Consider the following 26,449-nt stretch of genomic DNA (forward strand, 5'->3'; position numbering starts at 1 on the left):
TGCACCACAGTAGGAACTCCTTAACTGTTTACATTCTAAATGTACAATTTGATTAGTAACTGACAAATGCATAAACCTGAAAAATCCTTCCCCTATCAAGATACAGAACATTTCCACCAACCTAGAAAGTTCCCAGGGTCACTTCCTAGGCAGTCTCCCTCACCAGAAGTAATCATTATTCTAATTTCCATCACTATGGACTAGTTCTGCCTCATCTAAGGAATCATTCACTAAATCCTTTTTCCAACAAAGCTTCTTTCACTCAGTATAATGATTTTGAGTTTTATCTATGCTGTTATATGAGTACTTCATTACTTCACATTGATGAATAGCATCCCACTGCATGAATATACTGGTTTATCTACTCCTGTTGATGGGCACCTGGGCTGTTTCCAAGTTTTGGCTATTATTAAGTTGCAAAGAACATTCTTCTACAAGGCTTTCATTGGACATATTCGTTTTCCTTGGGTAAACTTCTAGGAATATAATTGCTGGATCATACAGCAAACATATGATTACCTTTAAAGAAACTGTCAAAAGTTTTCCAAAAGTGTTATATAATTTTATACTCCAGCAATGCATAAGAGATCTAGCTACTCTGTACACGTCTGCCAACATGTGGGATGGTCAGTCTTTTTCATTTTCGCCAATCTAGTGGATATGCAGTAATTTCTCACCGTAGTTTAAATCTGCATTTGCCTGATTACTAATGCTATTGAGCACATTTTCATGTGTTTTATCAACTAGTTGCATATCTTTTTTGGTGAAGTATCTAGTCAAGTCTTTCATTCATTTTTAAAAATGGTTTTCCCTGTTTGTTTATTTTTTGAGATATAATTCACATAATGTAAAATGCATCACTTGAAAGTACATCTATTTGGTGGTCTTTAGACAAAGACTATGAATGAGTACACTGTTATACAACTATCACCACTATCTAATTTCAGATCATTTTGTTTTTCTTTTTGATTTTTTTTTTTCTTTTTTGGCCGCCCTGTGGCATAAAGAGTTCCAGCCAGGGATCAGATCCGAGCCACAACTGTGACCTATGCCACAGCTGTGGCAATGCCAGATCCTTTAATCCACTGTGCCAGGCCAGGGATTAAACCTGCATCCTTGGTGCTGCAGAGACTCCCCCAATCCCATCACACCACAGTGGGAATTCCTAATTACTTATTTATTTATTTATTTTGGTCTTTTTTTGCTATATCTTGGGCCGCTTCCGAGGCATATGGAGGTTCCCAGGCTAGGGGTCTAATTGGAGCCATAGCCACCAGCCTACGCCAGAGCCACAGCAATGTGGGATCTGAGCCGCGTCTGCAACCTACACCACAGTTCACGGCAACGCCGGATCGTTAACCCACTGAGCAAGGGCAGGGACTGAACCCGCAACCTCATGGTTCCTAGTCGGATTCGTTAACCACTGCGCCACGACGGGAACTCCTACTTATTTTTTAATTAAGATAAAATTCACATAACACACAATTAAACATTTTAAAATGCACAATTTAGTGGTATTAGTATTTCACAATGTTGTACAATTACCAGCATTCTCTAGTTTCAAAAATTCTTTTTTTTATTGTGTTGTAAGTGTTAACATATTCTGGAGAGAAGTTGCAGTTGTTTTTTTTTTTTTTTTTCTTTTGTGTTTTTAGGGCCGCACCCACAGCATATGGAGGTTCCCAGCCTAGGGTTCTAATTGGAGCTACAGCTGCCAGCCTAGGCCACAGCTACAGCAAAGCCAGGTCCAAGCCGCATCTGCGACCTACACCACAGTTCACGACACAGCCAGATCCTTAACCCACTGAGCAAGGCCAGGGATGAACCCACAACCTCACGGTTCCTACTCAGATTCGTTTCCGCTGCACCACAACGGGAATTCTGAGAAGTTATTTTGTTGGATATAGGTATTAAGAATATTTTCTCATTCATACCCACCCAGGGATACCAAAACACACAAAAAAAGACTATTTTCTCCAAGACTATGGCTTGTCTTTTCCTTTTTATAGACAGTACTATTGAAAGAGCCAAAGTTTTAATTTTGGTGATAAATTAGTCTTTCCTTCAGATTAGTGAATTCCGTGTCCTGTCTAAGCAATCTTTGCCTAGCTCAAGATCGTGAGGGTACCTTTCTGGTTTTCTTCTAGACACTTTATAGCTTTAGCTTTTACATGAGGTCTATGATATACCTTGAATTAATTTTTAAATATGGTGAAGTAGGAGCCAGGAGGTTTTGATTTTGCTTTTTTCAATCTCGGTATTCATGAGTTCCCATCGTGGCACATCGATAACGAATCTGACTAGTATCCATGAGGTCGCAGGTTCGAACCCTGGCCTCACTCAGTGGGTTAAGGATCCAGCGTTGCTGTGAGCTATGCAGTAGGTTGCAGACATGGCTCAGATCTGGTGTGGCTGTGGCTGTGGCCGTGGCGTACGCCAGCAGCTATAGCTCCAACTGGACCCCTAGCCTGAGAACCTCCATATGTTGCGAGGGCAGCCCTAAAAAGACCAAAAAAAAAAAAAAAAAGTACAATCTGGGTATTCAGTTTTACCTGTGCCATCTGTTGTGAGAAATTCCTTTCCCATTAAATTTTTTTATCACTTTTGTTGAAAATCCTTTAACTATGTACGTCTGTCTCTACTTCTAGACCTTTGTTCTGTCCTAAGATTCTATTTGACTATTCTTTCATCAGTATCCTACTCTTAATTATTCAAGCTTTCTGGTAAAACTTGAAGTCTGATGGATTAAGGTCCTCCAACTTTATTCTTCTTTTTTAGGACATTTTGACTATTCTAGATCCTTTGTATTTTCATATAGATTTTAGAATGTAAAGACACTTCCAAAAAGGAAGCATATATAGTTTAGTTCTGAGTTATACATTAAAGTAATACCAAAATATAATGTAATTTTTTGCAAAAAAAAATGAATACTAAATGATGTAAACCCATATAACATCACTCAAGTTACTAATTGGGAAAAATTATAAAGTCTCTCTCCTAGGAGTTCCCTGGTGGCCTAGTGGCTAAGGATTTGGCATCATCATGGCTGTGGCCTGTGTTTGATTCTTGGCTGAAGAATTTCTGCATACCAATAGGCATGGCCAAAAAGAAAGGCTCTTTCCTAAAATCTAGGCTAATTTCAATTATATCACATGAAAAATAAATTCAGATGAAAAGCGTAATAAAATCTACATAACTCCAAAGGCTCAAAGCGGTGCTTATAAGAATAGTATATTTCACTTGGCTACTAAGCATTTCAATTTACTAAACTAAGTGTTGAATCTGACATAATAATAATAATAAGCTAAGACAAACCCTGCTCTTAAGGAGTTTACAATCCAATGAGTATAAGTAGAAACTAGAAGGTTAGACTCTTATATGACGTTGTGATTCAAATACTGATTAGAAATCTCATCATGCTAAATGTGGACCTTGGATGAGCACCATCACCAGCACCTGGGAGTTGCTGGAAATGCAGACACTAGGCCCCAGATACCCACAGGCCCAATGAATCAGAACCTCCAATTTTAATAAAATCCTCAGGGGATCTGCATGCATGATAAAGTCTAAGAGGCACAGAATTAGAGATCCCTAAAAGAAGTCTTCAAGTTTAACAAGGTAAAATCCTCCTCTGTATTAATTCTCCCAAATGACATCAGGGCTTAGAGGATTTAAGGAAAAATATGATCAGAATTTTCTTTGGGTAACAATGCCCTGACAAGACCTCAAATTAAAAATGACTTTTTTTTCTTGTTCTTTTTGTAGCTTCACAGAGAGAAGATAAGCAGAGAGAGGCAGTAGGTGTTATTACGACATGCCCAGAGCACTCTCACCCTGATAGCTGCATAGCTGGCTCTCTTGCTCCCTTCAGGGTACTGTATCACCTGTCAGGAAGACTTCCTTGGCCACCTTATGAATAGCATCCCAGCTCCTAGCTTTTCTCACTCTCCTACTCTGCTTTTTTTTTTTTTTTTTTTTTTTTGTCTTTTTTGCTATTTCTTGGGTCGCTCCCGCGGCATATGGAGGTTCCCAGGCTAGGGGTCGAATCGGAGCTGTAGCCACCGGCCTACGCCAGAGCCACAGCAACGCAGGATCTGAGCCGCATCTGCAACCTACACCACAGCTCATGGCAACGCCGGATCGTTAACCCACTGAGCAAGGGCAGGGACCGAACCCGCACCCTCATGGTTCCTAGACGGATTCGTTAACCACTGAGCCACGACGGGAACTCCCTACTCTGCTTATTTTGCTTCATTTTTTTTCCTATGGCACTTCCATTTGTTCACTCATTATCTGTCTTCCACATTTAAATGTAAACTCAATGAGGACAGGAACTTTTTTTCTTTACTACTTATCCCAGTGCTAGAACAGTGGCAAAATACAGTGGATATGTAAAAAACACTTACAGACTGTATAAATGAATTACATATCCTATTAGATGTGATAGCTAATTTATATACATCCTATATATAAAACTTGGCAAACTAGGGCCTATAGGCCAAATACGGCCCATGGCCTGTTTTGGTATAGCCCACAAGCTAAAAAGGTTTTTTATATATTTTTTAAAGACACAGTACAAATAGCTTTTATTTTTATTTACTGATTGATTGATTTTTGATTTTTAGGGCTGTACTCGTGGCATATGAATGTTCCCAGGCTAGGGGGTGGAATTGGAGCTATAGCTGTCAGCTTACACCACAGCTCATGGCAATGCCGGATCCCCGATCCACTGGGTGAGGCCGAGGATCAAACCCTCACCCTCATGAATACTAGTCAGATTGATTTTTGCTGTGCCACAACAGGAACTCTGGTTTTTACATTTTTAAAAGTATTCTTTAAAGAAAAAATGAAAATCAAACAAAAAAGAATATGGAAAAGAGATCACATGACCCATACCATAAAATATTATCTGGCCCTTTATCAAAAAAGTCTGTGTAACACTGCTACATCTGAATGTCTACAAAATAAAAACTTTCCAGGATATAAGGTATGATCAACATGACTCACTATATTTAGTCTTTGTAAGTACAGAGCAGTTCTCAGAACACTTATCCAGAACCATCCGTGGACCAAAGAGATTAGGACAGCACTCCAGTTTGATACAGGTTTGTCGGCAGAATTCAGTCACCCGATCTGCTGTTTTCACTATCTCAACAGTAGCTCGATAACTTTTTCCTTTGTATCTGCCAACAGAAGATACCAGATAGCAAGTTTACTGGGCTAGTGATTACACAGAGAAAAATCAAATATCTTAAAAAATTTGATGGCCGCACTTGCGGAATATGGAAGTTCTCAAGCTAGGGGTCGAAAGAGAGCTGCAGCTGCTGGCCTACATCACAGTCACAGCAATGTAGGATCAGAGCCGTGTCTGCAACCTACACCACAGCTTACAGCAAAGCCGGATCCTTAACCCACTGGGCAAGGCCAGGGATCGAACCCATTTCCATATCCTCATGGATACTAGTTGGATTCTTAACCTGCTGAGCCACAGTGAGAACTCCTTGAGAAATATTTTTGCTTCTTAGAATATTCTATGTCCCTTACTGTTTGAGGACTCTGAAAACAATAAGGAATTTATATTGTAGTTAAATCAAATTTATAATTTAGTATGCTATGACAACGAAAAGCTGAGGTTTTTTTTGTTTTCTTTTTTGGCTGCACCCACAGCATGCAGAAATTCCCAGGCCAGGGATCAAACCCACACCACAGCAGCAACCCAAGCCACTGCAAGTGACAATGCCAGATCCTCCTTAATCCACTGTGCTACCAAACAACTCCAAAAGCTGAGTTGTTTTTTTTTTTTTTTTTGCTTTCTTTTTAGGGCCACACCTGCGGCATATGGAGGTTCCCAGGCTAGGGGTTGAATTGGAGTTATAGCTGCTGACCTCAGCCACAGCAACACCAGATCCAAGCTGCATCTGTGACCTACATCACAGCTCACGGCAACACTGGATCCTTAACCCACTGAGCGAGGCCAGGGATCAAACCTGCATCCTCATGGATAACTAGTAGCTTCATTTCCACTTAACCATGATGGGAACTCCTGAGTTTTTTAAATTAGCAAAATATCCATCCAAGACAAGATTGGGTCAGAAAACAAGAGTAAATGTCTGTAAATTTTCACAGTAAGATGCAAAGGTAATTTTACGGCTCTTAACTCTAATAACAAAAAAAAAAAAACTGTTCCTGCATTTTGTCTTTTAAATTCCATTTTTCTTATAACTCATTTATTCTGTATTTTATAAAAGTACTGGCCTGCAATAGGATGGAAACTTAAAAAACAAATCTGTTCCCTTACCACAAACAGTTTAAGAGGCACTACCCCAAGGGAACATAAGCATCCTAATACTATCCATGGAAGAACTGATTCTGTGACCTGTTAAGGACAAACAAACATCAGAGGAGCCTACTCACTTGGCCTTTAGGACTTCCCCACATCCATGCCACACAGAGTCTTTGTCCAGCTGCAGCTCCCGAAGGACACGACTGGGTTTATAGGCTGCATTGATAAGTAAAGTGAGGACCTGCACTCCATTTTTAAAGCAGAAATATGGATTGGGAAGAAGAAAAGTAGACCATTAGAACCTTGCTATCCACCAGAATGTCACCTAGGCATTAACTATAGCCATATATATATATAGATAGATAGATAGATAGATTTTTTTTTTTTTTGGCTTTTTAGGGCCACACTCATGGCATATGGAGGTTCCCAGGCTAGATAAGTCTAATTGGAACTACGGCTGCTGGCCTACACCACAGCCACAGCAACACAGGATCCGAGCCGTGTCTGCGACCTATACCGCAGCTCATGGCAATGCCAGATCCTTAACCCACTGAGTGAGGCCAGGGATTGAACCCTCAACCTCGTGGTTCCTAGTTGGATTCGCTCCTGGTGCACCACAATGGGAACTCTTAATTCTACTCATATTAATTAACAAATATTAACAAAATAATAATACTGAAGATATGACAGCTGACTAAAGTTGTAAATAAGACAGTAATGAGACACTTTGAAATATTGTAAATATTATGGTCTTTTAGACCATAATAGATACCATAAATTAAAAAGTTACTCTAAGAGTTCCCACTGTGGCACAATGAGCTCAGTGGTGTCTCCATAGCATCGGGACACAGGTTTGATCTCTGGCCCAGCACAGCGGGTTAAAGGATCTAGTGTAGATCACAACTGTGACTTGGATCTGATCCCTGGCTGGCCCAGGAACTCTATAGGCCATGGGTGGCCAAAAAAGAAAAGAAAAAAAAAAAGTTACTCTTGTACATAATTCCAAATCCTTTCCCCAGCCTTGTCACCCTAAGAGCTAAAAAACTCAATAGCCTCCTGTCTGTTACCTACAGTTTGGCACCCCAGCTGGGCAGCTCCGCAAGTCCAGCAGATGTGCATGTAGCTCTAGCGTGGTCCCAGGTTAAGGCTGCCCAGCCTCTCAGGTTTAGACTACTCTCACATTCACTCCTACTGCATGGCCCTCATGAGGACTCTGACAGAACACCTTTCTACAGTGACAGATGTGAACCTGCTACATGAAGAACACTTAGGTGAATGTCCTCTAGATGGCAGAAATAATCACGTGTCCAATTCAATGTCCGATACATGAGAAAAGTAAGACAAAACCTAGAGTTGTCAATCTATAGCACACTGATATTGTATGAATGAATCTATGAGACTTTTGTGAAATTTCCAAGTTTTTTTACACTAGACAAGAACTTTACCTCTCTGAGGACCAGGACACAGTTCCCAGGTCCCACACATTGAGGCAGCTCAGCAATTCTTCCTTTGTTAAGATATGGCCCTGAGAAGCAACGATGGTTGAAGTATATCTTTGGACAGCAATATTTTCCATTAACCATAACTGAGAAATGAAAAGAAACAAACATTTAGAACAGAATCATTTTCTACTCTATGTTTCCAAAGTTGGATGACTAGGGGAAAAAACAAGCATATCCATCATTACATAACATTCCGAATTACTTATGTTGAAGCTTAACACTGTCTGACCATGAAGTACCTATTACAACAAATCTATTACAGAGCTCACACTCTGTTGAAATCAAACAATACCCTGAATTACTGCAGATTAATTCCCGGCTAATGTAACATTGTTCCAGAGCTTCTATCACTACAGAAAGTGAGAATTTACTTCACGAATTCATGATAATTCCTAAAGACCAACTATTCAATAATCTATTTTGGAATATTCCTAGAAAGTGATACTGAATATTATTCAGAACTGCAATTTGTCCCCTTAAAACCACCAAACTACTATGTTGGCAACCTTTGATGATGTGGGAGCCCTTTTATCCATGGGATTCCTCAGAGGGCCAAAGGTATGCTGTGACCATAAATTCTTCAGGTGGTGTGGGGTATATAACAAGGCCTGGAGACCCCTCTCTTTAACTACTTTTCTGTGTGAATACTATACTCAAGCAAAATTTTTTTAAAATCTCATATGAGTATTTGGCAATTCAACTACTAAATAGAAAAAAAATTCAAAGACACTAAAACATCTTCATTTTCATATAAAGCAAAGAGAAGCTCTTCTGATGGGTACTGCCCTGTTAATCCAAAGGAAACGTGTGTACACTGCCCACTCCTGATAGGATCCTGACGGACACAGCATTTACTCTCTAATAAAGAACCCAGTCTCAGCACAGTGGTCAGCATATCAGCACCCACTTCTCCATCTGAACTCTGCCACCCAGATCCCCTCTGGGGAGTTTCCCTGCTGCTGGGAATGCTGGCAGTTTACAGCTCTCAGCTGAAAGTCTATCCTGGAATTGCCCTCAGTCCAGAACTGCCCCTCAGTAGGAGAGAGCTACCTTGCACAAGGTCCCACCCTTTGTGAGGTAGGGAGGGAGTAGCAGCCCACCTCCAATAACTGATAAATGAGGGAGTAAAAGGGTGTGGCCACCAAAGGGCTACTAGAGAGGACCCTGAGCAGCCATACCAGCTCCAAAGCTCCCTGTGGGACTGGAAGAGACTTTGCCACACTACATTATGGCTGAACTTCTCCCTCTGCACAGCGCTGTGTCCTTGACCCTTTTCAGGAGGGAAGCACTCCCCAATGAAACTCCTGCATGCAAATATCAGAGTCTCAGGCTCTGTTTCCAAAGTACCTTGACCTATGACAAAACCCAAACCAAAAAGATTTTAGCTATCATGAGATACTGATATCTTAATTCTGTAGTTTTAGTAGACATTACAATGGCCAGTAATACATCAAAAATATGGAGTCACAAAGCCCTGATATTCTATGCATAAATGATGTAATGAAAAGGCAGTGGGTAGAAAAGACAACTTGAGAAAAACTTGAGTTTCATTTCTTTTCTTTTTTTTTTTTTTTTTTTTTTGTCTTTTTGCCATTTCTTGGGCCGCTCCCGAGGCATAAGGGAGGTTCCCAGGCTAGGGGTCTAATCGCAGCTGTAGCCACCAGCCTACACCAGAACCACAGCCAACTCGGGATCCCAGCCGCGTCTGCAACCTACACCACAGCTCACGGCAACGCCGGATCATTAACCCCCGGAGCAAGGGCAGGGATCGAACCCGCAACCTCATGGTTCCTAGTCGGATTTGCTAACCACTGCGCCACAATGGGAACTCTCTGAGTTTCATTTCAAACCCTTCTAGTATAATGTGTGTAACCTCTCTGAGCTTTGGTTTCTTTTCTTTTCTAGCTTATTAATACCACCCGGATGCCTAATTTGCACTAAAATACACACAGCCAAGATGCTAAACATTATACTACATGCAAAGGGGAGTCAAGAGGAGTTCCAAGGAGTCCTGGATAAAAGGCTCAGGACTTCAGCAAGAATCCTTGTCTCATCCATCAGGCATTGCCTCTGGGACAATCTGTTTTTTTCAGTATTTAATTTTTAAGATTTGTATATATATATATATATATAAGTTTATATACACATAAGGTGTGTATACCATAAAAAGGTTTTAAAGAAGAATAAATATCCACCTTTCAATCACTCAGCTTAGAAAACAGCATAATATGGAAAGCTTCAGGTTCTTCATTTATACACATGGATGGTAACTCAAGGACCTCTGGAGGCTTTAATGCTGACAAGTGATCAGTAAATAATAACTAAAATATTATAAAAGAATAGAAATACCAGCCTAAAGATAAGCATTAAACTAAATACATCAGAGACAATTGCAACTTTTCAAAATCACAATTAAGAGACTCCTCTATGAAGCTACTCCCATAAATCAAATGTATTGTTTATTTTTAGACTTAGTCCATTAAAAGAAACCAAAGGTCATCTTTTCTATAAGATTGCAGGCACTTATACCTGAGTCTGTGGAATTCAGCTCCTGATTCTTCAGACCCTCATGGACAGCCCTTGAGGATGGTATTCTGGGTCAAGAAAACATAAGATAATGAGATAATCCTAAAAGTCAGTAAAATGTGAGGATTAGTTTTCTTTAAATCTAAGAAGAAAGCAAATGTGGCAAACTGCAAAATCTATAGCAAAAGGTGCTTCTTTGATCCTACTTTTTAAAAAACAGCAACTGTTTTTAAAACTATGTACATGTTCTAGGGGGAAAACAGTCTGTAGACAGTGCTGCGATACTGCATATGTTCATTCACGTGAGCAGCAAATTATAGAATTCCTTGTGGAATTCTTAAACCACAAGTAAATTACAGATGGTCCCCAATTTACAGTAGTTCGACTTAACAATATTTCAACTTTACAATGGTATGAGAGTGATATGCATTCAGCAGAAACCAGTTTGAACTTTGAATTTTTATTCTCCCTAGTGACATGTGGTACATTCCTCTCTCATGATCTTGGGTAGAACTCAGTCGGCCAGGAGATCAGGGTAAACAACTGACATACAACCATTCCGTTTTTTGCTTTCAATACAGTAGTCAATAAACTACATGAGAATTCCTGTGGTAGATAATTTTGCCTGACTGTAGGATAATGTTAAGTGTTCAGAGAACCTAATGGCTAAACCATTATATACGGTGAGTTAAGTGTATAAATGCATTTTCAACTTATATTTTCAATTTAAGGTGGGTTTATTGGGACATAAACCCATTAAAAGTGAAGGAAGATCTGTATTTATTTTTTAATAGATAAAAAACAAATATTTTTATATAAGGTGTTTCCTTCTTCCATCAATTTCAAAATTAAAGATAAATTATGATATAAAAGAAGAATTATTCAGTATGCAGCCATCACTGAAAAAAGGCTAATTTATCTTTCTGGACTACTTCCTGACTAAGGCTTTGAACCAGTCTTGACAAGTGAAGGAAAAATCCAAAGCAAATTTTCTTTGTTTTTTGCCTTTTGAGGAAAAGAACTTACCAGGCCAGGGATCAGATCCAAGTCACAACTGTGACCTAGGCCACAGCTGTGGCAATGCCAATCCTTAACCCACTGTGCCAGGCCAGGATCGAACCCGCATCCCAGAGCTCCCAAGACGCTGCCAATCCCATTGAACCACAGCAGGAACTCCCAAAGCAAGTTCTCTTGTCAGTGCTTTCTCATTTCTCTATCTGGGATAGAATTCTGTGGCCTTTCTCTCCACTTGGATTATCAGATAGCCATAAAAGCAGCTATAAATTACACAGAATTTGCTACAGACTGTATTGTGTCCTGCTAAATTCACATGTTGAAAAGCTCTAACCCTCCATATGACTATGTGGGAACATAGGGCTTTTACACAGTGAAAAGGGTGGGACTCTAATTCAACAGGAATGGTGGCCTTTTAAGAATAAGAAAGGAGGAGTTTCCGACGTTGCTCAGTGGTTAATGAATCCGTCTAGGAACCATGACGTTACAGGTTCGATCCCTGGCCTTGCGCAGTGGGTTAAGGATCCGGCATTGCCGTGAGCTGTGGTGTAGGTTGCAGATACGGCTTGGATCCCACGTTGCTGTGGCTCTGGTATAGGCCGGTGGCTACAGCTCCGATTCGACCCCTAGCCTGGGAACCTCCATATGGCGCGGGAGCGGCCCAAGAAAACGGCAAAAAGACAAAAAAAAAAAAAAAAAAAAAAAAAAAAAAGAGAGAGAGAGAGAGAATAAGAAAGGAAGATTTCCCTTCCTCTTTGTCCTTGCCATGTGAGGACATTAAAAGACGATGGCTGTCTGCAAGCTAGGAGGAGAGCCCTGACCAGGAACCAAATTGGCCTGATACCTTGATCTTAGATTTCCAGCTCCAGAACTATGAAACTTAAGTTTTTGTTGTTTAAGCCACCAGCCTGTGGTAACTTGTTCTGGCAGCCCAAGCTAACTAAGACAGAAAGCCCAATTTTTAAAAACACACATGTATATATAAATTCTTGGGTTTTTTTTTTTTTTTTTTTTTGCTGCTCCTTAGGGCCGTGTCTGTGGCATACGGAAGTTTCCAGGCTAGGGGCGAAGTGGAGCTTAAGCTGCCGGCCTACACCACAGCCACAGCAAGGCAGGGTCTGAGCTGAGTCTGCAACCTACACCACAGCTTGTGGCAACACCAGATCCTTAACACACTGGACAAGACCAGGGATCAAACCTGGATCCTCATGGATACTAGTTGGGTTTGTTACCACTAAGCCACAATGGGAACTCCCCAGAAACTCTTGAATTTTGAAGGTACCAGTAACTCTTTGCTGCTCAAAAGTGAGTAGGACAGTAATAGTACAAAGGGCTTCTGGACAGGACATGTGGATGTCCTCTGAATGTGGCTTTTCTTATAGAGTTGTTACCTGTTGTCTTCTACCTCAAGTTTTTTTCACTGTGACAAATCATATCTTGATTTAAAATTTTGGTCTTCCTTACAAATACTAGCATAGAGACTCTTATTTCCTCAATTATTCAAATGTCTTCAGCATCCAAAAGCCAAAGAAAACTTCAATGGGGATACATCTTGAGAATGGGTTCTACCCATTTGTATGCAATACCATTTTAGAAAATGCACATGGTGTGAGAAGTATGTAAACTATCAAAGCTGAATTAAAGGATGATGCTTCCATCTAAGAAAACAATGTATGAGGAGATATACTCTCTGAAATAGTTACTTCTTTTTCTAGATATCTTAACTAACTTTCAAAAGTTAAGTTTTCAAACATACTATTACTTACTGTTTTTCTGGTTGAACCACAGCAATTTTCCTCTGTTTGTGTACTATAAAAAGAAAAATATATATATATATATAAATGTCAAGAAAAATAAAAGGACAAAGGAAAAAATATAAATTCATTAAGCTAACAGTAGCATACAGTTGACCCTTGAACAACATGGGTGTGAACTACATGAGTCTGCTTGTATGTGGATTTTTTTCCATAGTAAATATTGTAGTACTACACAATGCATGGCTGGCTGATTTGGAGACGCAAAAGCCCAGAGAGAGAGGGCCAGTTGTGGCTTGTGCACCTGCAGATTCTGGTATCCACGGCAGGATGGGACCTGGAACCCATTCCCCATGTAAACTGAGGAACAACTATACACAGGTCAATGATCTTTAGTATATTCACAAAATCGGGCAATTTTCACCACAGTCTACTAAAAAATATTTTCATCACAGTCTACTAAAAAATATTTTAATCATCTCAAAAATAAACTCGGCACCCCTTAGCAATCACCTCTCTACCTTCCACTTCCACATTATTCTAGGCAACTACTAATCTACTTTTCCTCTCTAAATCTGCCTGCTCCTATAAATGAAATCAGACAACATGTGTCTTTTGGTGACGGGCCTAGTGTTCTCAAAGTTTGTCCATGTGCTAGAGCATATCAATACCTCATTCCTTTATATTCTGAACACTATTCCACTGTGCAGAGATACCACATTTGTTTATCCGTGCATCAGCTGATGGACCCTTGGACTGTTTCTACCATGAATGTTTGTGTAAAGCTTATTATGTGGATATATATTTTATTTTCTCCTGAGTATATAACTACATTTAGGAAGTGCCAGATTGTTTTTCAAAGTAGCCACACCATTTTATATTCCCACCAGAAAATATTCATAGGAGCTGGCTGTCCCAGGGAGGCTTGAAATATATTATTTTTATTTTTTGATAAGGATACATCAATACTTATTAATAGTAACTTGCTACTTAAGTATACACAGAACCAGGATTTAAATACAATTTCCCCTTGAATAACACAAGGATTGGGGTGCCGTGCAGTTGAAAATCCATGTTTAACTTTACATTCTACTCTCTGTATGTGTGGTTTTGCATCCACATATTCACCTAACTAAGGGTCATGTAGTATTGTAGTACATATTTATTGAAAAAAATCTGTGTATAAGGAGACCCACACAGTACAAACATGTATTGTTCAACGGTCAATTGTACTTTAAAGGAGGAGCAAATTTGGAGTTCCTGTTGTGGCTCAGCAGTAACAAGCCCAACTAGTATCCATAAGGACGTGGGTTTGATTCCTGGCCGTGCTCAGAGGGTTAAGGATCCAGTGTTGCCACAAGCTGTGGTGTAAGTCGCAGATGTGGCTCAGATCCCAAGTTGCCATGGCTGTGGCAGAGGCCGGCAGCTGCAGCTCCAATTGGACCCTAGCCTGAGAACTTCCATATGTCGCTGGTGCAGCACTAAAAAAAATAAAGGAGCAAGTTCTAGGGGTTATAAATTATTTCTCAATAAAGCTGTTTTTAAAAGTAGGGGGAAAGATTACTTTAAATTATAAAACACACTGACTTCTGTCCTGCTCAACCATTTTTTTATGGTTACATCTATGGCCACCAAGTGAGGGGAGGGATTGAACCTGAATCTTCATAGAGACTATGTCAGATTCTTAACCTGCTGAGCCACAGCGGGAATTCCCTGCTCAACCTCTTTTACTCTGTTGTTTGCTGGCTCTGACAGAAGTCAACTGCCATGCTGTGAGCTCCCCTATGAAGTGGCCCACATGGCAAGAGACTGAGAGAAGCCTCCAATCAACAGCCAGCAAGGAACTGAAGCCTTCATCCAAGAGGCCATGAGGAATTGAATTCTTGCCAACAACCATCTGCGTTAACTTGGGAGCAGATCCTCCCAGCTGGGGCTTTGAGATGATGAGGGCCCTGAATCACACAATAAATGTAGCCTCACCAGAGGCTTAGATCCAGAGGTCCTAGCTAAGTTGTACCCAGATTCCTGATCAATAGAAACTATAAAATAATAAATGCTTTGTTGCAATAAATATTTTCCTGTGCAGAAACAGATAACCAGAATATCATTTTAATTTCCTTTGAAATGTCCAGTACTCATCCTACTTGGTAGCAGCCACACCACAGATGATTTAACAATCAATCCTCTGACCCAGAAATAGACAGCTACCTCGTGCTCGGCGAGGAGCGCTGAGGGGATGACCATTGGTTTCACACCAGCCCAAAGGAAATATATCCATGGATTCCACATTCACAATAAATTCAGGTATGGGCTTCTTAGAACCTGTTTAGATTTAAAAAAAAAATGTTTAAGACCATTAAATAGGCTTCTTCATAAGCTACTGCCTAGACAATGACCTACTGTTGCAATAACACAGACATAAAGTCTCTTAAGCAAGTTCCTTTTATACAGAAGTCATAATTTTTCATATACGACAAACATTAAGCAAAAAGCAAACTGTCTCCATGCACAACTTTATAAAGACCAAAATGGGTAGTGAATACATAGGGTAACTCTTCGGGAAGAGCAAATAAGCAACTGGAACCAGTAATATCATTCAGACGGTTGACAAATATGACAGTCAAGTCCAAGAAATAACTGGAAAATAAAAGGCAAGAGTGACAGTTCTACTCAATAAAAACATTAGTTCTGGTACTCAGGAACACGCCAGAAGGTAGACCAGTGAGCTCTAATCAGGGAGTGATGCAGATAAGCTGCTCAGCAAGGAACGAATCAATGTGTACATCCCAGGCTGTCCTTGATACCTATATTAAATGCCAATTCTATAAACCAGGAACAACAGTAGGTACCAAGCCTCACTGTTTATAGCTAAATAAAAAAGAAACCCAGGCCAAATATAACTGGCTGTAGTGCTAGGTACTCACATAGTGCTTTCTGTCTACAAACCTGTTCCATCACTGAATACTACTTTTAGTACAACATATCTTTTCAATTTTACATATTTTTTGGTACCACAGGTTGAGGGCAACCAAATTATAATCTCTGAGTTCCCGTCGTGGCTCAGCGGTTAATGAACCCTACTAGAAACCATGAGGATGTGGGTTGGATCCCTGGACTTACTCAGTGGGTTAAGGATCCAGCATTGTCATGAGTTGTGGTGTAGGTCACAGACACCACCTGCATCCCGAGTTGCTGTGGCTGTGGCATAGGCCGGCAGCTGTAGCTCCAATTAGACCCCTAGCCTGGGAACCTCCTATGAAGGGTGGTTCAGCATTAAAAAAAAAAAAGACAAAATTACAATCTCTCAAATAAGCTAGTTATTAATGCTCATGCTCATATAGTTTGGTCACGTCAAAATACGTGCTATTTGACCTATACTTTCCCTTCCATGAAAACAGAGGACCCTGTACTGAAGACCTTTTATTAACACTCATTTCAAACAACATTTTAAAGTCAAGGACAAGAAGATAAATTTTTAGCTTAGAGTTCTACATTACAAATTAGAAGCCTCTGAACAAAACCTCAATTTAGCTAATCAATAAAGTTTAACAAGCTACATTACAGGGATAAACAGGAAGACAAAGAATGATCAGAGGAAGGCTTCTCAGGGGTGCTGGCACTTACCCTCCAGCTGGAGCCAAAGGTAGGAGCCTCTCACTGCAGTAATGGTGGCAACGCACACTTCTTCAGGGAGAAGAGGGTTCACTGCCTCAAGCTTCATGTTCTCCTTAAATTCATGCTCAGAAATTGACTAGAATATAAATCAATCAAATCCAAATACATAACTCAGTATTAACTTATGTGCTCATCTAGAGTAATTTCTCCATTCCACACCCCAGGTTAATTATCCCTTCTCCTCTCTACAGAAAATGAGATTTATTCTCCAGAGAGGGTAAAACATCAGATCCCTGGGCAGGAGTACACAGATCAGCAGAGGGCATGCATGTTGTCCAGAACAAGGCTTTTATTTAGCATGTAGAGTGCTGAGAGTTCATCCCTGCCTCCACTCTCCACACAAAGGAATGGAAGAGAACTCTTGTGCTAACACAACAAGCACAAAAAGGAACACATAAGATATGGATTTCGGTTTCTCCAACAAATGGGGATCCTACCCCACAAGGAAGTTCATGGTTGACAAGCCCCACTACATGCTCAGAGCCTCTAATTTGCTTTTTCTTTCAGTCTCCATGTCTTAAATACAAGCAAAAAATTCCACAAAGGAATTATGTTGATATCTAAAGATATAAAAGACAGAGACCTTAAAGGACAAAACAAGAAAGGCGGAGAAAACAGATTATGCAAAAAGAAAAATCACAAAAGGCAGGGGTAATTAACATCCTACCATCCTCTGAAAGATAAGAAAAACTCTGGCATCCTTAAAACAAGAATAGTATGTTATTAAATATAAATATTCAGAGAACGGAAATAGCTTTAAAACATTTTAAATGTGCTATCATAAATTGAAAACGCAAAAGGAAGGTTAAAACATAAAAGTTAAAGAAATCTCTAGCAATCAAAGCAAATAACCCAAGAAACAAAAAACGGGGTGGGAGGGTTTAGAGGCCTAATCCTGAGGGCCAATAAAATGAGAAACTCCAGAAAGAGAAAAGAGAGGGGAAAAAAAAAGGAAGGAAATCAAAGAGATTGAAGGGAAATTCCACACAGAGAGGCAGGAGTCTCCAGACAGAACGTGCTCTCCATGCACCAGCATGTGGGTAAAGGCAGATGAGCCACCCTGATACTAAAACGTAGGGACAAAAGGATTCTATAACCTTCCAGGGAGACATAAAAAGGCAGATCATATACAAAAATTAAGAATAAAAATGGTTCCTGTGTCGGACAGCAGATTAAGGATTTGGTATTGCCAATAATATGGAACAATTAATATGGCCTGGGAACTTCTACATGCCCTAAGAAGGGGGGAAAAAAAAAAAAAGAATAAGAATGGCTTCCAACTTCTCAATAGCAAAAATGGAAGACAGGACACACTGAAGTTTTCAAAATTCTAAAGTGAAATAACTTCCAGCCTAAAATTCCATACTGAGTCAAACTATTAGTCAAGTTAATAAGTGAATATATTTTCTTTTCTTTTTTACTATTTTTAAAATTTATTTATTATTATTATTTTTTTCCTTCTGTACAGCATGGGGATCAGGTTACTCTTACATGTATACATTTTCCCCCCACCCTTTGTTCTGTTGCAATATGAATATCTAGACACAGTTCTCAATGCTACTCAGCAGGATCTCCTTAAATCTATTCTAAATTATATCTGATAACCCCAAGCTCCCAATCCCTCCCACTCCCTCCCTCTCCCGTTGGGCAGCCACAAGACTATTCTCCAAGTCCATGATTTTCTTTTCTGTGGAGATGTTCATTTGTGCTGGATATTAGATTCCAGTTATAAGTGATATCATATGGTATTTGTCTTTGTCTTTCTCATTTCACTCAGTATGAGAGTCTCTGGTTCCATCCATGTTGCTGCAAATGGCATTATGTCATTCTTTTCAATGGCTGAGTAGTATTCCATTGTGTATATATACCACATCTTCCGAATCCAATCATCTGTTGATGGACATTTGGGTTGTTTCCATGTCCTGGCTAGTGAATAGTGCTGCAATGAACATGCGGGTGCATGTGTCTCTTTTAAGTAGAGTTTTGTATGGATAGATGCCCAAGAGTGGGATTGCGGGGTCATATGGAAGTTCTATGTATAGATTTCTAAGGTATCTCCAAACTGTTCTCCATAGTGGCTGTACCAGTTTACATTCCCACAATGAATATATTGTCAAATACAAAAAGTCTATTAAAATTTATATCTCTTGCATCTCATTTCAGGAAGCTATTGAGAGACAGGCTCCATCAAAACACAGGAGTAACCAAAAAAGAGGAAGCCATGAAATGAACAAAATTGGAATCCCAAATCCTAAGAAAAGGGGGAGGCAATTCCTTGGGTGACGCAGAAGAACAGTTTCCAGAATTAAAACTATACGGCAGAGTTACCATTGTGGTTTAGCAGAAACGAACCCAACTAGTATCCATGAGGATGTGGGTTCAATCCCTGGCCTCACTCAGTGTGTTAAGGTTCCAGCATTGCCATGAGCTGTGGTGTAGGTTGCAGACACGGCTCAGATCCCCCCTGGCTGTGGCTCCTAGCCTTGGAACCTCCATATACCACAGGTGTGGCCCCAAAAAGCAAAACAAACGAACAAACAAACTACATGGCAAGCCAAGAAAGTAGTAACCTGTCTAAAAAGAAAGAATGGATGTTGCCAAGACTGGTGTTTATAAAAAAAAAAAAAAAACCTAGAAATGACAGATTTCCTGATGTGCAAATAGTTTTAAGAATCTACTGGAAGATGTGGAAAGAGCTAGTAACAGAAACAAAGAAAATTAAGCTATGAAAAACATGACAATTATTAATTTGAGGACAAATAAAAAAGAAAACAATAATAAAATATTTCAATACTCATCTGTGAATAATATCTAAATGCACATGATAATGTAAATACTCAAATTTCAATTCAACTGAAAATTGTAGTATCACTCTAACAGGAAGAGATCATAAGAGAGGAGAAAGATAAGGTAAAATAGCTAGATAACTCATTTACCATAATACAGAATCTAAAATTAATGACTTAAAGATAGAAGCACATTATTTTGAAAATAAGAAAGTATAAGTATCATGGAGTTCCTGTCATGGCTCAGTGGTTAACAATCTGACTAGGAACCATGAGGTTGAGGGTTCGATCCCTGGACTTGTTCAGTGGGTTAAGGATCTGGCATTGCTGTGAGCTGTGGTGTAGGTAGCAGACTCGGCTTGGATCCCGCGTTGCTGTGGCTCTGGTGTAGGCCGGTGGCTACAGCTCCGATTAGACCCCTAGCCTGAGAACCTCCATATGCTGCAGGTATGACCCTAAAAGGACAAAAAAAAAAAAAAAAAAAAGTATAAATATCAGAATAATAGTGAGAATAACAGGAAGTGAATACTTTTCAGAAGGGAAGCCAGGGAAGGTGATAGAGCAGGGAACTGTTATTTTGTGTTCTAAGCTTTTTACTTCTATTTGGCTTTGTAAACCATAAATAAGTTTAATAATTTTTCTCCCTTTAATATTTCAACATTTTTTTCATACTAGTGAACCATTAAAAATAACCATAAACCAAAATTTTATTTTATTTACATTTTTTTTTCCTGCACCCATGGCACGTAGAAGTTGCCAGGGCAGGGACTGAATCTGAGCCACCAGCTGTAACCCACGCCACAGCTGTGGCAATGCAGTATCCTTAACCCACTGTGCCAGGGAGCAAACCCACATTTCCACAACTCAAGCCCCTATAATTGGATTCTTCACCCACTGCGCCACAGTTGGAACTCCGATCATAAACTAAAATTTTGAACTCACGTGATTTCAGCTAATAAGAAAAATAAGGAGTTGCCATCATGGCTAAGCAGAAACAAATCCATGAGGACGCAGGTTTGATGCCTGGCCTTATTCAGTGGGTTAAGGATCCAGTGTTGCTGTGAGCTGTGGTACAGGTCAAACACTCAGCTTGGATCTAGCATTGCTGTGGCTGTAGTATAGGCCAGTGGCTAGAGCTCAGATTTGACCCCTAGCCTGGGAACCTCCATATGCCTCGGATGCAGACCTAAAAAAGACTAAAAAAAAAAAAAAGAAAGAAAGAAAGAAAAAGAAACCAATAAACTTTTAAAACTCATAAATTAATTTTCGCAGTAAATGAAATTTTCCTTGGACCATTTTATTGCAATCAACAAAGGTAAAAATCACTAGAGTACAGCAAGCACAGAAGTCCCTGGCAGCTCCCAAGCAGTGGCCTTTAGGAAGTGGAATTCTCACCGGAGGGAAGCACCTCTGGGGAGCAGCTTCAGCACCACACTGTTTGAGGTAGTCGGCCCAATCAAAGTCCTGGCCCGGGTAGCCTAGGCAGGGGACAAAAGAGCAATGATTCATACCACACACGCCTGCCTGGTTTTACCACTTCTAATTTTGCTAACTTGAGCTCTTGACCTTTTTAGAGAAGGAAAAAAAACACCATATAAATCCAAAATACTAGTAATTTTATAAAAGAGAACAATTCTGGATAAATTTTAGGACACCAAATTTCAAATTAGGCATTCTATTTGAGTGATATTTTTTATGATCAGTTGCTGACAATTTACCGTAAGAATTTAAGACTGGATTTGATTTGTGCTAATAAATCCAGTCATTATCATTCTGCTATGACTTAAGCTCTAAAGGAAAAAGAGACAGCAAATAACCTAAGTACTATTTAATATGTGAAGAGTTCTTCATTCATCGAGTTATTTCCTTAAATATGTCTTAGCTACTATTGATAAAAGGCCCTCAGCACAGTTTTCAGATTTGTGTTCTACAGAATCTCAATGCTCTTATAACCTAAATCATGAATTCATTTCAGGAAAAACTTGAGCTTAACTCCCTGCTTAAGTTTACAAGGTTCTTGAGAGAAGCCTGTGTGTGTGTGAGGAGATGGACTGAACCCAGCTGTCCAGCTGTGTCTTAGCTCTTTCCTGCTCCCCAGAGCTCAATATCCCACAGGCACAGAATGGGACTCAAGACCCTATCATCCCACAGACAAAAGCCGCTGCAGTCACCTCCCCAACTCTGACAGGCACTAAGTTCTCTCTGTCCCCACCTCAATTCCTGACAGTAAATTATCACCATTTTCAAGTGCATGATCCACTACTTTCCTTCTATTTAAAAACTATTTTGTTGTCTATAACAATGCTAAAAGCTCCATAACTTTATTTTATTTTATTTATTTATTTTTTAAGGGCTGTACCCATGGCATATGGAGGTTCCCAGGCTAGGGGTTGAACAGAGCTGTAGCCACTGGCCTACACCACAGCCACAGCAATGCCAGATCCAAGCCGCGTCTGCGACCTACACTACAACTCATAGCAATGACAGATCCTTAACCCACTGAGCGAGGCCAGGGACTGAACCCAAAACCTCATGGTTCCTAGTCGGATTTGTTTTCACTGCGCCACGAAGGGAACTCCTCCAGTATCTTTTTTTTAACTCAATGAATTTTATTATATTTGTAGTGGTAGAACCATCATTTCAACCTAATTCTGCAAGATTTCCATCCCAAACCCCCAACCCATCCTTCCCCTATACCTCAACCTGTCTCCTTTGGTAACCATAAGTTTTTCAAAGTGTAGGAGTCAGTTTCTGTTCTGCAAATAAGTTCACTGTATCTTTTTTTAAATTCCACATATAAATGATAGCATGACACTTGTGTCTAACTAACTTCACTTAGCATAATTTCTGGGTCCATCCATGTTGCTGCAAATGCCATTATTTCATTCCTTTGAGTAATGAGTAATATTCCATTTTGTGCATGTACCACCTTTTCTTTATCCACTCCTTTGTCAATGGACATTTAGGTTGCTTTCATGTCTTGGCTACTGTACACAGTGCTACAATAAACACTGGAATACATGTATCTTTTCTGGGTTTTTTTTTTTCTTTTTTTGCTTTTTAGGACCACACCCATGGCATATGGAAGTTCCCAGACTAGGGGTCCAATCAGAGCTATAAGCTGCCCACCTATGCCACAGCCACAGCAATGCTAGATCCAAGCCACGTCTACGACCTACACCACAGTTCACAGCAATGCCGGATCCTTAACCCACTGAGCAAGGCCAGGGATTGAACCCTCAACCTCATGGTTCCTAGCTGGATTTGTTTCTTTTGCACCACGATGGGAACTCCTGGAGTACATGTATCTTTTCAAGTCATGGTTTTCCCTGGATAGATGCCCAGGAGTGGGACTGCTGGGTCAAATGAGAATTCTATTTTTAGTTTTTTGAGGAATTCCCATATTGTTTTCTACAGTGATTGCACCAACTTACATTCCTACCATCAGTGTAACAGGGTCCCTTTTCTCCATACCTTCTCCAGCATTTATTGTTTATAGGCTTTTTGATGATGGCCATTCTGAATGGTGTAAGGTGGTACCTCATAGCAATTGTGATTTGCATTTCTCTAATAATTAATGATACTAAGTATCTTTTCATGTGTTTTTCTGCCATCTGTATGTCTTCATTGGAGAACTGTCTCTTTAGATCTTCCGCCCATTTTTTGGTGGGGTTGTTTGTTTGTTTGGTATTGAGCTATAGGAGGTGTTTAGATATTTTGGAGATTAATCCCTTGTCAGTCACTTCATTTGCAAATATTTTCTGCCATGCTGTGGGCTGTCTTTTCGTTTTGTTTAGAGTTTCCTTTTCTCTCCAGAAGTTTTTAAGTTTAATTAGATCTCATTTCTTCATTTTTGTTTTTACTGTCATTACTCTAGAAGGTGGATCTGAGAAGATACCACTGTAGTTTATGACGGAGAGTGTTTGGCCTGTTTTCCTCTAAGAGCTTTATAGTATCCAGTCTTATATTTAGGTCTTTAATCCATTTTGAGGTTTATTTTGTTTTGCTTTTTTCCTTTTTAGGGCCATACCCACAACATATGGAAATTCCCAGGCTAGAGGTCCAATCGGAGCTGCAGCTGCTGGCCTATGCCACAGCCAAGCAATGCAGGATCTAAGCCATATCTGCGACCTACAGCACAGCTCATGGCAACACTTAACCCACTGAGCAAGGCCAGGGATCAAACTCGCACCCTCATGGATACTAGCCGGGTTTGTTACCTCTGAGCCAAGATGGGAACTCCAAATAAGTCATATTTAAAAGCCTTGTTTAAAGGGTCAAAGATTACATTTTGTAAAGTTTGTAAAGTTACAAAAATGAGGAAAATGAGTTGCTACTTTCCTACCTACAGCCTGAGTTCTACTTTTGACCATCAATCTCCCTCCTAAGTCTAAAGAACTTCCCTTCAAGAGGAGGCCCAGAAACCTAAAAATTATACATAATCTACCTCCTAGCTCTGGCTCTAAGGCCTCTTCTTATTAGCCAGCTCTCAACATTCACTACATCCTACCCTCATTCCTGTTGCCTCCCAAGACACAGATGGAATAAACTAAGGAAGCTGCATGGAGTCCCAGGTTGTTATGACAATATTTATCAAGATAGTAGGGCAGAACAGACTTTATTTACTACTTTTTTAGCTTAATTTATAACTTTTAAATATGTAGATATATGGAATCTAGGCCTTCATTTATATTTGTCTTAGGACCCCAACACATTAAGGACAGGTTGGGGTATAAGCATCTGATAAATCTCATTTCAAAGCAAACAAATCAGAACAGAACAAATACAGACCAGGAGGGGGGCTGATGTGTAAACCATTCTTCAGACTCCACTGCACAGGGAAAATACCAGGACTATTGGCATGACACACGAAGGATCTCTGTGCATGATTCTCTGGTCGCAAATCATCCATTTCCACCAGAAAATACTTCTCATCAAAAACCTGTACATACAATTTAACACATAAAGTAGATGCATAAAATAGGGACAGATGAACATGTTACAAAAGTTCATAATCACATTATTAGTAACATTAAGTATGTTCTAATAATACTGCTAAGCACTTAATAAATGTTATCTCTGTGTCAGGCACTATTTTAATTAAATGCTTTTCATGTATTAATTCAGTTTTAATCTTCCTAACAATCTAATGAGTACCATTATCAGCTCCATTTTGCAGATAAGGAAAGTGAGGTGTTTTTTTTGGGGGGGGGTTCTTTTTTGTCTTTTTAGGGCTGCATCCACAGCATATGGATGTTCTCAGGCTAAGGGTTCAATTGGAGCTGTAGCCACTGGCCTACGCCACAGCCACAGCAACACCAGATCCAAGCCACGTCTACGATCTACACTGCAGCTCATGGCAACTCCAGATCCTTAACCAACTGAGAGAGGCCAGGGATCGAACCTGTGTCCTCATGGATACTAGTCAGATTTGTTTCCGCTGAGCCACGCCAGGAACTCTAGGAAAGTGAGTTAGAAAAGCAGTTAAATAAGTTGTCCCACATTACAAAGCCAGGAAGAAACACAGCCTAAATTCAAATTTAAGGAGTTGAACTCCAACTTCATTTAGGCTTAGTGAGGAGTCAACCATATCAGTTTATTAGATTGCAGATCCTAGCCTAATTTTAAATACCACAGCAAAGGTTTTAGGAACCTCCTCTGCTGCTTACCACCTACCCTTCAGAATCCAGAAAGGACTTTCTAATCCCAATGCAGGTTCAGAATCCCATCTTGTTCTAGGAATAATCTTTCTTCTAACACAAGGAAAATTTAAGTCTCAATAGGTCAGATGATTCAGCCTTCAACTAACTATTCCTTTTGTCACACTTGACTTTTGGTTCTACTTTGTAAATGAGTTTCTGCTCTAGTTCTAAAATGAAATCCTCTCCCTTAATGCCTCAGTTACAGTAATCAAGTAACTGGGCCTTTACAACCTGCCCAGTTCTTGTAGTTACTCCTAATAAGAGCCTTATTTTTGTTAGTCTTCAAAAGTTTAAAGTCTGAATCTGGAACTCATGGCTAGAACAATCCTAGAGGCAGATCTTGTGTCACTATCAACTGCTTTCCACACATCTGCTCATGCAACAAGCCCTATACCTAGCTGTACCTAGGTGGACATTGATGACACCACCTATATCCATAGTTTTCAGATACCATGGGCCATCTTCCAGTTAAATCTCCCCTAGTTATGCACAGTCAGGTCTGCCCCAAAGAATGTGTGCCATACCATTCTGGTGCCCAGGCTTTAGTTGGCTCGGGCAACCAAGCTTTGAAAAAGGAAATGGACCCCCAAAGAACTGGACAATACAAACTGGAAAACGTGCAGAGAACTAATTCGAACCTCACGGCTTAGGAGAAACAATGAGTTAGACTATAAGAGGCTGAAGATCAAAACACTATTAATTTCCTAAACAAGTCACCCTAACAAGAATTCTTACCAAAAGAGCTGCCTCCTCTGGAGTTCCCGTTGTGGCGCAGTGGTTAACAAATCTGACTAGAAACCATGAGGTTGCGGGTTCGATCCCTGGCCTCGCTCAGTGGGTTAAGGATCCGGCGTTGCCGTGAGCTGTGGTGTAGGTAGCAGACTCGGCTTGGATCCCGTGTTGCTGTGGCTCTGGTGTAGGCCGGTGGCTACGGCTCCAATTATACCCCTAGCCTGGGAACCTCCATATGCCGCAGGAGCGGCCCTAGAAAAGGCAGAAAGATAAAAAAAAAAAAAAAAAAAAAAAAAGAGCTGCCTCCACTTTACCTTAACAACTGTAGCAGGACAGATTCCAAAAGGAGACCAGGGGTCCACTGCTTCCAATTTCATATTTACAGAGAATGAATGCATCCCAATCACTGGTTTGTCCTGAAATGCAATAATAAGAGGGAATAAAAATACAGTATCTGAACATTAATTTTATACTT

The 26,449-nt window shown here is 40.0% G+C and overlaps 1 protein-coding gene across 8 annotated transcripts in view; it reads right to left on the bottom strand.

Annotated features, from left to right (window-relative positions):
* SFMBT1 (Scm like with four mbt domains 1) overlaps positions 1–26,449 on the bottom strand; it is a 155,490-nt gene that overhangs the window by 4,587 nt on the left and 124,454 nt on the right. For all 8 annotated transcript variants that reach the window (XM_084988557.1, XM_021068955.2, XM_021068953.2 and 5 more), the window contains 10 exons: positions 26,289–26,390; positions 24,332–24,482; positions 20,936–21,018; positions 16,704–16,830; positions 15,288–15,401; positions 13,092–13,134; positions 10,315–10,379; positions 7,729–7,868; positions 6,415–6,524; positions 5,008–5,183 (listed from right to left, as the gene is read on the bottom strand). In XM_084988557.1, coding sequence (XP_084844683.1) covers positions 5,008–5,183; positions 6,415–6,524; positions 7,729–7,868; positions 10,315–10,379; positions 13,092–13,134; positions 15,288–15,401; positions 16,704–16,830; positions 20,936–21,018; positions 24,332–24,482; positions 26,289–26,390 — 1,111 coding nt within the window. The remainder of the gene's footprint in view (positions 1–5,007; positions 5,184–6,414; positions 6,525–7,728; positions 7,869–10,314; positions 10,380–13,091; positions 13,135–15,287; positions 15,402–16,703; positions 16,831–20,935; positions 21,019–24,331; positions 24,483–26,288; positions 26,391–26,449) is intronic.

This window comes from Sus scrofa, chromosome 13, assembly GCF_054392235.1.
Source record: "Sus scrofa isolate SSC_HxYL_T2T_F1_AM1 chromosome 13, Sscrofa_HxYL_maternal_Yorkshire_Landrace_v2.0, whole genome shotgun sequence".
In the NCBI taxonomy this organism is placed as follows: domain Eukaryota; kingdom Metazoa; phylum Chordata; class Mammalia; order Artiodactyla; family Suidae; genus Sus; species Sus scrofa.